General features: G+C 33.2%; 1 protein-coding gene across 1 annotated transcript; it reads right to left on the bottom strand.

The window, feature by feature from the left end:
* Nucleotides 1-11,378: 11,378 nt before the first annotated feature.
* Nucleotides 11,379-13,171, bottom strand: LOC145596836 (uncharacterized). The gene is given in 1 exon segment (XM_081653028.1): nt 11,379-13,171. A coding segment is annotated over 1 exon segment (1,395 nt). The 3' UTR covers nt 11,379-11,776.
* Nucleotides 13,172-14,566: the final 1,395 nt, after the last annotated feature.

Here is a 14,566-nt window from a genome sequence, read left to right as displayed (position 1 = left end):
AACGTTCCCTTTTGAAAGGAAAATTTTGTTTAATTTGAAAAGATTACAACACTCATTTATTACAAAATTAAAAACAGAAAGTCTAAACAGACATGACAAGAAATAGAGTTTTTCTCTACTTAGAGATGGAAAACTAATCTGTCTCTTAAGGTGAGGATTTTCTCTAGAGAAGTTTTTTGTTTTCAGAGATGCTCTAGCCAACTCACTTCCAGTCTGCCTTCACTTCTTTGCCTAATGCCCTTTATATAGGGAAACAAGGTTACATAGGACCCTAATCCTGACTGAGCAAGCAATTCTACACCATTGCTTTTTACAAAGATACTTTAAGACAAAAACAATTAGTAAAACGTGGCTACAGTGAAGATGCCTTGAATTATTGCTAGTGTGGGCTCAAGCATTCATAATTTCATCTATCATCATTTCTTGTAGGCCTCCCTCACTATCTTTGTTGTCTTCATACATAGGATTCTCTATGCAAAGGTCTGCAACACATTTGGCTGCGTATTCTTCATCCCAACTCATGAATGCTTCAAACAGATACTCATGGCCTTCAAATAACAGAAACTTTCCACTTTCAATATCTTCTAAATATTTGTAGATTGACTCGGTGTTGTTTATGCCATCTACTAAATATTCTTTCATCTCGTTTGGCGCCACAATTGTAGTGTTACTAACATGAAACATGACATGAGGAATTTCTTTCCTTTTTATAAAATTGTTAAGATATTGTGAAATGTAGAAAAATCCCAATGCTCTGGCTTCGGTTGGATTTCTAACAGTCTTCTGACGAATTAGTATGGGATCTTTGCAACACCTTACTCCCCCAAACATTATCAAGTAATGCGGTGGACTAACTTTTCATTCCTTAACTTCAATATTAGCACATTGCACCTTTACTCCTAGCTGAAATTCGTCTTTTTTGTCATCACAATATTTTTGAACCTTGTTGAATGCGTACAGTTGGAACTTCATGAGTCTTGGAAAAAAAAGAGTCATTAGGAGTAGGGAATTCATAGAAATCGTGTACCATTCCATAATCCCAAGCCTTGTAATGCATACTAATGAATGGAGCATTCTTATTAAGAAGATATGGGTAGATTCGCAATGATGCAACTTTAGAGTTTTTGGGAAACTCTTTCCTTTCTCCCCATAGATCTCAAAGATCAAAGAATTTACTGGACCTCGTAACCACCAACTCGTATCATGACCTAAAATCTTTATCTCTTATTTTGTTTAATATTATATTTCGTACATCAGGAATGAGCTGAACTAACATAATTGTTACTTCAAACATCAATAACCTTTGGACTGCCCGATGGCAACCCTTAATTAAACCATCTCGCGAACGTTGTTTTGCTGATATGATCAAGCCTTGCATTAAGGCCCAACTGGAGGGTGAAACCCGCTCTATTGCCTTTTCGGTCTCTTCAATGAGAGTTTTCCTCTCTGCATCCATCTTTTGAAGTTGATATGCAGGAGGTTTTTGTGTAGTCTTGAGCTTCTTGGACGACATTAGCTAATTCTCTAGTCAAGCTGTCTGCCAAAGAATTCTTTGTTCCCTGTATAGGTTCAACAGTAAAAGAGAATTGGTTAAGCCATAATTGTCAACACAAGAGTCTCCCTTGCGCTTGCATATTAGACAAGTTCTTTTTAACAAAACCGAGTATGCCTTTGCAATCTGTTTTTATTAAGAAGTGTTTAGGGGCTAAGAAGATTAAGAACTTCTCGATCCCTCTAATAACTGCAAGGATTTTCTTTTGCATTGTAGGATAATTTAACTTAGATTTATTAAAAACTTCCACTACTGTATCTGCAAAGTCTTTCTCCTTTTTTGACTTTTAATACAGCACTCCAATGCTCATTACTAGCATCTGTTCAAGGATTAAATCATCTTCACTGGTAGGTAGTGTTAATATAGGAAGATCTTTACACATAGCTTTTAAATTTTGAACAGTTTTGGAATCACTTTCCTTCCAATTCCAAGTTATTCCTTTCTTGAGTTTTTGTTGTAATGGCTTTCTTAACAGAGCAAGATTTTCTATGAAATCAGAAGCATAGGTTTAGCATCCAAGAAATCTTTCTAGTTGTTTTCTATCTTCAATTTTATCTGGAAATTTTTCAATCTTTTCTAGGATATGTTTTTGCAATATTATTTGCCCTGCTTTAATCTCTAATCCTAGAAACTTAATTTCTTGTTTAACATATACATATTTATCTTTTCCAAGGATTATACCATGCTCAGCACATTTTTGAGTTACCGCTTTAAGATCATTCTTATGCTGTTCTAAATCTTTTGAGAAGATTAAAATATCATCTATGTAAACCAAACAACAATGATTAAGTTCTCTAAAAATATTATCCATTCTTCTCTGAAATATTTGTGGAGCATTTTTTAATCCAAAAGACATTACTAAACATTCATAATGCCCTTGAGGGGCACTAAATGCAGTTAATGGAATACTTTCTTCTTCCATTTTAATTTGTCAATAGCCACTCTTACAATCCATCTTAGAAAACCATGTGGCTCCTTGAATTCTATTAAATAACACGGTTTTATTAGGAATGTAATAGCCATCAAAAACAGTGTTGTCATTTAGTTGTTTATAATTAATGACCATTCTAGCTTTACCTCTCTTTTCTTCTGCATGATTTCTAACCATGAACGCTGGACTATTATGAGGACTTTTCTATTCCTAATTAACTTCTTATTTAGCAATTCTTTTATTTGTTCATCAAATTCCAATATATCTTGGTAGGTATAAACCATTTGTCTTACTCTAATAATCTTATTAGGATTTGTTAGAGTTATCTTAGCAAATGTCTTATCCTTTTCCCAATGTTCTAATGGATTTGTTGAATATAGTTTTTCACATAATTTTCCTTGCTGCTTATTTATCTGATCTATTAATGATAAATCACACTCAGAAATTCTAAGTGCAACCTCTCGTTGTGTAGGTGTAACCCTATCACCACGCTGGCTGCGCGCAAATTCCATAGTCTGATGAGTATAGGCCTTTGTTATTTTTTGTATAGGAACAGAATGACCATTAATAGTAAGATTATTTGATCAATGGTTTGAGTGCATGGAGAGTATAACCTTTGAAAGTTTTTTCCTATTATCATATCATGACTAGGTTGATCAGTAACCCATAAAATAGGAATAACACATTGAACTCCTCCGATTTCTATTGGTAATTCTTCAATTATTTCCATATGCATCATGACACTATTATTAGCAATTCTAACTTGCATAGGATTTTTAGCCTTTTTCCACAAGAATTCTGGGAATAGCGACTTTTTACCAAAACATGTAGAACAACCGCTATCAATATATGCACATAATTTATATTTATTATAATCTTTAATGCATATATCAATTGGAATATAAATGCTATTAGGATTAGTACTAGATATTTCATTACATGCTTCTATTTGCATATTGACTTCATCTTCATATACTGGTTCACTCACAGTTTTGGTTTTATATCATATAACCTCTCTTTTATCAATAATAGAATTGTTCGGATCTTCATGGATTTTTAAATTAGAACATGAACCAATATCTATACCATGTCTTGTTGGTTGCTTTAAGGCTTTTTTAGCTTCGTACTTTTCATTTAACTTTTTAATTAAAGCCAATAATTCTTCTTCATCTTCTTCGGGTTTCTCATTGACTTGTTTTTTCATCCTCATGATAGTTGAATTTTGTCTACTTAGACTTGGTGTTCTAAGACTCATACTTCTCTGCATTTTAGGATTCGTAATTATTCCAATATGGAGTAATCCTGATTCATCTATTAACATCTTACTTGACCTATGAAGAACTCTTCCCATGTTTTTTTCAATTTCTATTTCATTAGTTACCTTTATAGGGCTAATTTTCTTTTTAGGACCTCCTCCTTGCTCATATTTCTGAACGTCTACTATTTGTTTCTTGAAAGATGTTTCTATAGTGTTTACTAACTTATAGACTACCTTCCATCTTAGTTGTATAGGTCGAGTCGTCCCTTTGTGCATGTTTACTCCAAGAATTAATATTTGATTGCTAGAAACTTTGGAGCATATGAATCTTCTAAGCTCACATAATATCTTGGTTCACATATATAGCTTACAGTTCTTTGACTCAAGTTACACGTGATACCACTAATAATATGATCATAAAACTCTTTATGTCTAACATCACACACAAAGCTTAAACATTTAACATTTTTACCAAAATCTTGTAAAGGAGTTATGTATACTTGCACTGCACCAATACAAATATAATTATAATTTCCTTTTTCTGTATGGTTTTTTAATGCTTTTCCTGTTTATGATATTGATTTCTGCTGCTTTCTTTTCATAATCCTCGATTACTATACTTCCTTCCATTTCTTCACATACATATTTAGTTCTAGTTTTAAAGAAAGAAGTTTTAAATATTTTATCTTTATGCTAAAAATTCCAACTTTATTTGTTCATTTGGTCTAGGTCTTTATCATCAATAGAATACTCAGCTCTTTTTAGTTGACCTATAGTCATTTTACTTTTATCTCCTCATCGTCATCTGATTCCGAGTTTTCTAATACTTCTCCTTCCATCATATTATTTATTTCTTCATAATTTTCAACTTCACACTCATCAGTATCTTCAGGTTCTTCATTATACTCATTTTCTTCTTCTATTATTTCTACTATTCCTTTATTATTACTTAAAGCTAATTCTAAAGCTTCGTCTTCTGGTATTTCTATGTAATCCCAACTTCCTAAGGCTTCCATTAATTTATGATTAGCTTTCTTACATTCATTAGCATAATGTCCTAATTCTCCACAAGACCAACACTTGCATGTTTTCTTTTTCTCTGGACAACATGTTGCCTTTCTGAAAAACCTACTTGGTTTTCTATATTTATGTTTATAATACTTTTTCTTATAGGTTTCTCCTCTTGATCGATCAAATTTATTTCTCTTATAGTATCTTCTCTTATTATAGTTTTTCCTTTTACATCCATAGTTATTTGGGAAATCCCAACAAATGAGGAATTGTCCCTTTATTTATTGAGTTCCAGCAACCTTTCTACATTTCTTTTCAATCCATTTTCTGAGAAAAACAATTTTATTACCTAGGGCATCCCTAGCTAAGAATTTATCTCACCATTCTTGATATTTTTCACTAATTTCTTCATTAAGGGGACTTGTTAATTTATCGTAGAACATTCCAAAATTTGTTTCATTTTCACCAATTTTATAATAATATGTTTCAAATTCCATGATGTAATTATCAACTTATTTCATATTACAGATGGACAAATTACTTAACTTTCTTTGATATTCCATTCGTTTTTCATTAGGATCGGCTCTAGGACCAATGAATTCTAACTCAATGTATTGACATAACTATCTGAACATTCTAGTAGGAGATTCACTAGCTCTTAATGTTGTTTTGACTTCTTCGTCTATTCCATCATACCAATCTTCTACACAGCCATAGAAACTATGTTCGATATAATTTAAGAAATTTTCAGAAGTCCGGTCAGTGTTTAAATTGAATACACTACTCATGCTCTTTTTCCACTGGTCTAAAACATCTTGTCTATCTCTTACACCATCTAATTTAAGCTTATAACCAGTTTGACTTATAGGTTCAAGGGTTACTTCTTGTTTAGGAATTTGGTTTGGCATAACCTTGACACTAAATCGGGTAGTCTTCCCTGGTATGTATCTTGGTCGTGTGCAACTTCCTTCTCCTTGATACCTAGGTCTTTGGATAACATTGCTTACATTAATATTTTCATTAATAATCTTTTCCCCAACATCATTACTATCCATTACCCTTTTACCTAGTTTATTTTCAATCTTTTGCTTAACCACTTCTATAGGTAGAAAGTCTAGATCATCTAGTTTCATTAATCCCATTTGTTGATATAAGTCTTCTTCTAAAGTGGCGTAGTTATTCTCATTAACTACATTATCAACAGCAATCGTTTTTTCAGAAATTATTTTCATGATATCAACTAGTTTATTAGGGTCTTCTTCTTTATCAAACAAGATTTGCAATTCTTCAATCGTTTTCACCTGAAGATGATGGTTCATCTTTAGTTTCTTTGTTCTTTTCCTGATTACTAGTAGGTCTTTTAGGGAGTGATACCGTAAACTTCTTATTTTTATCTTAATTTTGAAAAGGATATTTATCTTTATAAGGAATAATCTTGTCCTTATTAGGTGATATTTCTTTGTTAAACTGGTGTCTAACTTCGTTTGTTAAAGCAAGTTGTACTTGTTTAACTTGTTCTTTTAACTCACTTAAATTTTTACTAATTTATGATATCGTTGTTGATAGCTTATGTTCAACGCTTATGTAATGACAATGTATACTACCAACTTCTATTTTAAGCTCCCCAACTTGATCTACAATATAATTAAGGACCGGAAAATTATTCAGGAATATGATAATAATGCTTAAAATCTGGTTTTTTACACTCAGTAGAAGGTCTAGTATTCTCCAGTTTAACTATTTTAATTAATCTTAACCGTCTGGCTCTGATACCAAATTGCGCACTAATCAGTTTCTTATTGATAATATTAGTATTGTCTTCTTTAATAGCAGTTTTTACTTAAATGATAACAGTATGCAAATATAAGTACTACTGAAAAGAGCAAAATGACACCTTGAAAACAATATTAAAGAAACATACAACAGTATTAATTTTATTATAACAAGCTCAGACTTAGAATAACAGTATTAAAATAGCAAATGGGTTTTCCAACACTTAGCGAAAACATTTTTCTAAATTTTTTCAATGTAGGTATGAACTTTTGTTGTCCTATCTAGTAGCGGGCTATACTTATTCCGATTTTTATGTTGGAAGACCAATTTATCTCCTTGATAAACGAGCTTAGCTCAGCTCAGCAAAGTGTTGGGCCATATATATTCGGAATTTCACATTTAACGAACGTAGAAAATACATATGCAAATACAATATACGTATACCTATACACATATAAAAAGGTTTACTCCGTTTCCCGTTATTCATTTTCATAAGCTTCCCTTTTCATTTTCATTTTCGTGGCACTGTTCTTCTTCCTTCTTCAAGCTAAGCTCCTCTTTGATTCGTGTTTTCGGCCAAACTTCTCAACATTTCTATAATGGAGCGGGCTGACAAGGTTAGTTCTTCTATTTGAATTCGGAAATTGAACACTTTTGTTCGAGAAAATTTGTGCGAATTTTGGTGTGCATTGCTAGGGTTTAACTGTAGATTAAATGTACTTTGTGTTTGACTTGCGAATTTCTAGATTAGGGTTGTTAAATTTTTAATTATGTTAAAGTTTTGCGGATTTAGAAATTTAGGGGTTTAGGGTTTTCAGTCGGTGTCGATTAGATTGCATGCAAGTTAATAAATTTAAATTTTAGTTTAAATTAGATGAATTTTAGTTTGAATCAGTTGAATTATACTTTGAATTATTTGAATATACTCGAAATTTAGGTATAAAGTATTCGAATTTTGGGGCTGGCATTTGGGAAAGTGATGGGTGGTGCGAAATGAGGGGTTTATTTGCGGGCTGCTCTGTTTTTTAGGGTGCAGGGATGATTGGTGAGTGAGAAAGAAGAAGAGGGAGGTGCGGTGTAGGATAATTATTTGTGGGGTGAAGTTTAGGGGCAAGCTTTAAACTTTTGCTGAAAATTACATGGAGGTGCCAGTACTAATAAGATTGTGTTTTTGACATATTCCACTGTCATATGAGGATAGTAAGATGTCATTGTTTAGTTGTTTGTACTCCTAAATGATAAGTTGAGGATGCTAATTTGGCTTCCAGCTGATTTGGTTTGTTTTGGGCAATGTCTACATTTGTTCAGTTTTGCACATTGTCTTCCATTTTACTTTGGTAAACCACTATTGGAACTTGGAAGCATTACTAAAGTCTAAAGTTATGATTAATTGTAAACTGATGAAACCCCAAATTTAATTAGGGGAATAAGTCTAGAGATGTTCTACTAGTACTAATAAGATTGTGTTGGTACTTTGTAGTATTGGGAAGTTGAGGTTAACCTTTTCTGGTTAAATGATGATTTTTGAACTATGCCTGACGGCCTTTTTCTAATTGGTGTGATTTCTATACATTATCGAATTGTAGATTGATCTTCTTGAGCTTTTGTATGGAAATAGGTGAGTTGAGCTCCAATGAGCTAGAGTATATTCGAGACTTGTTATGATACACTTGTTGTGAGCTCCAATATCTCTAAGAAACAACTATTAGAGACTTGTTATAATACACTTATACTTTTTTATGGATAAAATGCCTTAGTCACCTTGGTCTTAAGTCCTCCCAACATTACTCAATTACATAAATGCATTATTAGAATAAAATCTTATACTAAGAGTTTGGTTTATAGAACATTTGTGGTCATGGACCTAAACAAATGTTTCCTGTGAGTAGTTCAATATTGAGACTAACACAAATTAATCATACGACTTTGATACATTTATTTTCTATTCTTTCATTGTTTGAATTACCACACTTGATCATATAAGGTCTTGATATGATACTTTTTCTGTTCAAGATCAAATTTTTCCTTATCTGTTACGGAATATGCTATCTGCTGATTATTGATAATTCCTTTTTTTTGGCATGCATATTTGTATTGGTTCAAGATAAGTTGTTAATTGTGAACCTACCTCAATGCAGTCTGATTTAGGATAAAAGCAAGCATAAAAGCAATAATATTTTGGTTTTCTCTTTTGATTCAATTTTGTAAGTCTAAGTGTGCTGCATGATGATTATGTGGCTCATACATTCTGGCATGTCAGATCTTCTGATTATGTGGCTCATACATTCTGGCATGATTCAATTTATCTTTATCTACTATCATGGATCTATGTGTTTGCTGCTATTGGAGTCTTTGTTGTAATATCATATGCTCGATATAAATATTCTGCTAAAGATCATATCTGGCCCCTGGTTATTATATGTCTTGATTATTCTTAACAAAATTTTCAAAAGTAGGAGAATTATATGTCTTGATTATTATAAAAATGCAACGCTGTTATCCGTAATTATTATGTGGTTTTTATGTATGTGCAGGGAGAACAAATCAAGTGTTAAAATAAAAAAAGCATAAGCCACCGGAGGCGATGCAAGACAGGGATCATTCAATGTCTGAATCTGATTCTGACTTCCGTCCAAAGTCAGATTCAAAATTGGAAAGCTAGCTAGAGTGCAGATTCAAAAAGCATGATTTGTGAAGTTGTTGCCCTTCACGAGAAGATTGAAAAACAGAAGGGGAAGGACAAAAAAAAGGAGATGGATAAACAATTGGGGAAGAAAAAGTTGAAGGAAAAAATGACCGACAAAGATGATGAAAGTGCATGGATTATTTGTACTTTAATGTTGTAATTTGCTTTAAGTCCTTTATAATGCAAAATTACATGGTTGATATGTGTAGGAACCGAGCCAGAATTCAATCGGTGATCACTTAATTAAAAAAAACCGTCGAATAGCTAGAGAGAAATCCACTCGTGGTAAAAAGAAACTTGATCCTGCTGTATATGTGGTGAGTGGATCTTTTGTTTGGAGGCTATTTTATATGTGTTATTTGTACTAGGCATATCCACATTAGGATTTATGTTGTGTATGCTTGGCAGCAATTGGTTTCATTAGCTGAAGCTAACATACTGAGAGAGGTGACAATGGACGTCTTCCTTATAATGGATTCACTGAATTATATACCTGGTAGCATAGGCGTATCCAGGATTTCCAAACAGTGGGTTCGGAATCGAAAAAAAAAAGAAACGCAAAATGCATTGATTAAGATTCAATACATAAGTTCATATTTCGGAGTACAAATAGATTACACTTAGAAATTTTGTTTTTAAAAAAACCCTACAAAAACATAATTCGAGTTTTCATACTTTGAAAGCGTATCAATAAATCAACATCATTATCATCAAGAAAAGTGACTAAACTATCATTTAACAATTGATCGTCAATACTATTCCACAACTTATTTTTCATAAGTCGTTGATGAAAACACTCGTTTCACTGAAGTGGAAGTCCCGTTTTTTTTTTTAAAAAAAAATTAAAAAAAAGAGGTTGAGAGGGTTCGAATTTGTGACTTCCTTGTAAGGAATCAAAGGACTCTCACAAAAAATTACCACTAGACTGCACGGTAACATGTTGCTATATAATTTGAAATTATTATATCTAACCCGTTTTTTATTTTTATTTAAAAAAAAATTATTAAAAAAGGGGCTGAGAGGATTCGAACCTCTGATTTCCCTGTGAGGAAGCAAAGGCGCGCACCAATACTGCCACTAGGCTATACACTAACATATTAATATACACTACAACCATATTCTATTTAACCCGTTTTTTATTTTTTATTTTTTTTTTCAAAAAATCAGTGGGTTCAATAACCCACTTGAAGCTAACCTGTATCCTACATTGCCTGGTAGTTTGACTTTCATTTTCATTATTCCATGCTGAGAAGTTTGAGCCTATTTTCCTTGTATATTTCTTTCAGAATTTTGGAATACTATTTCTTTTGGTAGGGTTATTGTGATGAATGCATGAGTTATGCAAAGGGTGGTTTGTAGAATTTGGTACATGGATGCATGAGTTGTGGTACATGGATGTACGAATGTGTCATGCCATATGTGTAGGAGGATGTTTTTGTTTGTTTTATTTTTTTTCTTTTGCAAAGGTTTCTTTTGCAAGTAATTAATTTGCTAAATCCGGGTATGTTAATATCTGAGGTAAAAATTTCTGCCATGAGGTTTATATTAATAGTGAAAGGCTTTGGATTTATATCTGACATCCGTTGACTCTTCTTTCGAAACTTTTGTTTATTGTGATAGGATAATTCGAAAAGTGTGGGAGGACAAGTAAAGGAGGCGGGCAAAGATATAGCAACCTATTATGAGCATAATTAAGAAGGTGAATTTAAGTTACTTTTAACCATGTTATTATATTTTTGAGTTCTAATTGTGGATGTATAACTTATCTTTTTCCATTTCCAAAGGGGAAAAAACCACTTCCAAAGAAATGTGTTGATGAGGCTTTATTAGCCTATTTATACGACAAGTACAACACAGCTATGGGGCACGACACTGTAATACCCCGTATTTTTAATGTATTTTATAAATTATTTATTTATAAACTATATTTTTGGGTCAATTTATTTCTATTATGGGATTTAAATAGTACAAGGTTTAATTTTTGAGTTAGTAAGTATTCAATCCGAATATAGTCCATTTTCATAATAAACCCAATCATTCTATCTGTACATTTGGGCTACCTATTATATTATTCAAGTCCACAATTTTTAGACGACCTCCATTGGTGAGACTCAACTTTGAGTATTGAAATACAAAATGAGTTGTTTTTTACCTCCAATGGTGAGACTATACCTACTTCTCAATTTAGCAACTCGTGTGATGTCTAAATTCCCAATGGTGAGACTCTCTAAAGTATACAAATGTCACTTTCAATTTATGGCCAACCAGATCTATTTTTCTTTTTCTTTTGTGAGGAATTGTTTAAATTAGCAATCAATCCTAAACAAAATTAGCATCATAGGCTTGGAAATTATATACTTGTATCATTAAAAAAATACATAAAAAAAATTAAAAAATAAAAAAAATTGGTCATTTTACAAGGCGTTGCATTTAAGATTAGAAATTGAAACACACAGGTACAATACTATCATAAAATAACAAATCATTAATCCTCATAAAATAAAACATTAATCCTCATAAAATAAAACATTAAGTGGGACATTTCTTGATTAAAACATCAAGTATTTAAGTCAATAGTTTCCCCTCGGATTTATTCCAAATATGCTCAACTAAGTCGGCTTGTAATGCTTGATGTGTGTCTCTAACCTGAACCCTATCGTTTCTTTCATAGTAGCTTTCATAATGAGCAGGAGGTTCGGACACATAATATGTTACCGGAGCTGCTTCATCATTTAGTTCTTCATGGAAGCTATTGTAATTAATTGTATAAGTATCCCTCTCATCCTCAACTATCATGTTATGTAGTAGTATGACACATGCTCTCATTATTTCCCAAATCTTGTTCCTATCCCAAATACGAGCAGGATTACGCACAATTTCAAATCGAGCTTGAAGTACACCAAACCCCCGTTCTACATCTTTTCTAGCTCCTTCTCGTGCTTTTGCAAACAATTTTCTCTTTGGCCCTTGAGGACAAGGAATAGTTTTCACGAACACTGACCACTCGGGATAAATACCATCAGTAAAGTAGTAACCCATAATGTGTTTGGTACCATTAACACTATATTGGACCTCGGGAGCTCTACCTGATAATCATTCATTGAGTATCGGTCATCGTTGAAGTACATTTACATCATTGCAAGACCCTGGTGTACCAAAGAAAGCATGCCAAAACCATAAATCTCGTGATACCACAGCCTTAAGCATAATAGTTGGCTTGCGATTATCACCTCTTTTAAATTGACCCTGCCATTCAGTGGGACAATTCTTCCACTCCCAATGCATACAATCTATGCTTCCTAGCATTCCCAGGAAACCTCTCGCTTCACCGATTTGTAGGAGGTAGCGAATATCATTGGAGTTGGGTTTCCTCAAGTATTCTTCCTCAAATAACTCATTCGCTCTAGTGACGAACCTCATTAAGCACTCCATGGTTGTTGACTCTGCAACTTTTAAGTACTCATCTAACTCATCAGCAACAACTCCATAAGCCAACATACGAATGGCTGATGTACATTTTTGGAGTGGTGATAACCTGACTCGACTAGTTGCATCACGTTTCAGCTGGAAGAAAGGATCATGATTTTCAAGGGCGGTAACAATGCGTAGAAATACATGTTTTCTCATGCGAAATCTCCTACGAAAATGTTGTTCATTATACACCAGATTCTCGGCAAAGTAGTCTTGGACAAGTAGCTTATGTGCTTCTTCACGTTTTCTAAAAACGTAATCCCTTTTCTTTCTATGGTGCCGCCTACTTGATGAGCTTGCATTTTGTTGTTTTGCAATATCCAACTCAACAATTTCTTGAAGCCTTTGCGTTGAATTATCATTATCCATCAAGTCAATGATCATGTCATCGAGACTCCAGGCTAAATATGGATTTTGACTATCTTCTAAGTTTGGGTTTGTGTTAGGAATATCAGTTTCACTAGAATCTAAATGTGTATCATTGTTCATTTTGAGAAGTTATGGGTTAATGGAGATGGAATGCAGCAAAGTAGTGAGGGTAAACGTGTGAATCTGAATACAAATACAAAGATAGAGTGAGTGTAGGTGGAGAATTTAATGCATCACCATTACTATGCTTGAATTTACTACATTGCTCTGCTAATTTTATTACACTGAGGACTGAGGTCCAACTACTCACAATTACTACTTGATGGCACAACTACTCACAAATTAATATGAAGCCAAAATGCAATACAAATTCTACATTAACTTAGTCCGAAAATAAGTCCTACAAAGCCCAAAAGGCAATAGAATAACTAAGCTACTAGGTACACTATTTTTATCCTAACTATAGTAACACTACTAGCTAGACATATACTACTTATTTGAGCAAGCCTTTATATAAAAATTGGAATCTCAATCGAAATAAAAATAAAGATCAAATATCACATAGTTTAATTGATCATCATTTTGCACACAAGATCATAACTACTTAAATTTTTCTAAATCCCATATTTTCTCTTAATCATGTCACATAAAGACCCATGGTGGAGCTTCTGCTCACTAGGAAACCCACTTGTATCCTTCAACAATACTTCATAATCAAGCTTCCTTTGCTCATTTTCTGCCTCCATCTTCTTTGAGTTTGCAATGGTCTCTAAAAGATCCAATTTTTTCATCTCCATTTGCTTCAAGTCATTAGCTAATTCTTTAACTACAGGGCTAGGTTGAAACACTTGTAACTTACCTTTCCCTTTTGCAGCCCTTCTTCCCAATGGATGAACTTCAGTTGGTGATGTTGAATCTACAACTTCATTTGGTGTACTTGGTGAGGCTTCAACATTAGACGAGGTTGTTGTATCAATACCAGAATCGGACACCTTTAACCTTTTGTTTAAACCACTTTGTCTAGTTGGGCGAGCTTTCTTTGCCATGTCTTCACTATATTAAATCCACTTTGCTTGATTCTTCAATGCATTCCACCAATGTAAATATTGGAACTTCTTTTTTCCATTTTCGTTCTCATAAAGCTTAAGTGCCTCAGTGGTGAGATTGGCCTCGGTCATACCACTTGGGTTGAGTTTCTTAGTTCGAGCATAGCAACCTACAAACTTGTTTACATATGGCATAGTCCTAAACCATCGTTGCTTCAACTGGGCCATATCTCTACGACATCTTCCTTTCATGCTTTCTTTATATTCAGCTGCTATTTGTGTCCAAAAATCATCCGACTTCTTATTTGCACCTTTGTCCTTGTCTTTTGATGAGAATAACCAAGCACTAATAAGCTTTTCATCTTCCTCGGTTAGCCAACAACGATATCATCCATCATCATTTCCCTCTGTTAATTCCTCATCATCATATGATTGAGTATTAAATTAGGGGTTTTGATCCTCAATTGGA

Source organism: Chenopodium album, chromosome 20 (genome assembly GCF_948465745.1).
Source record: "Chenopodium album chromosome 20, dcCheAlbu1.1, whole genome shotgun sequence".
Taxonomy (NCBI): Eukaryota; Viridiplantae; Streptophyta; class Magnoliopsida; order Caryophyllales; family Amaranthaceae; genus Chenopodium; species Chenopodium album.
Note: the sequence above shows the minus strand (reverse complement) of the source record. Positions and strands in the feature narration are given on the sequence as shown.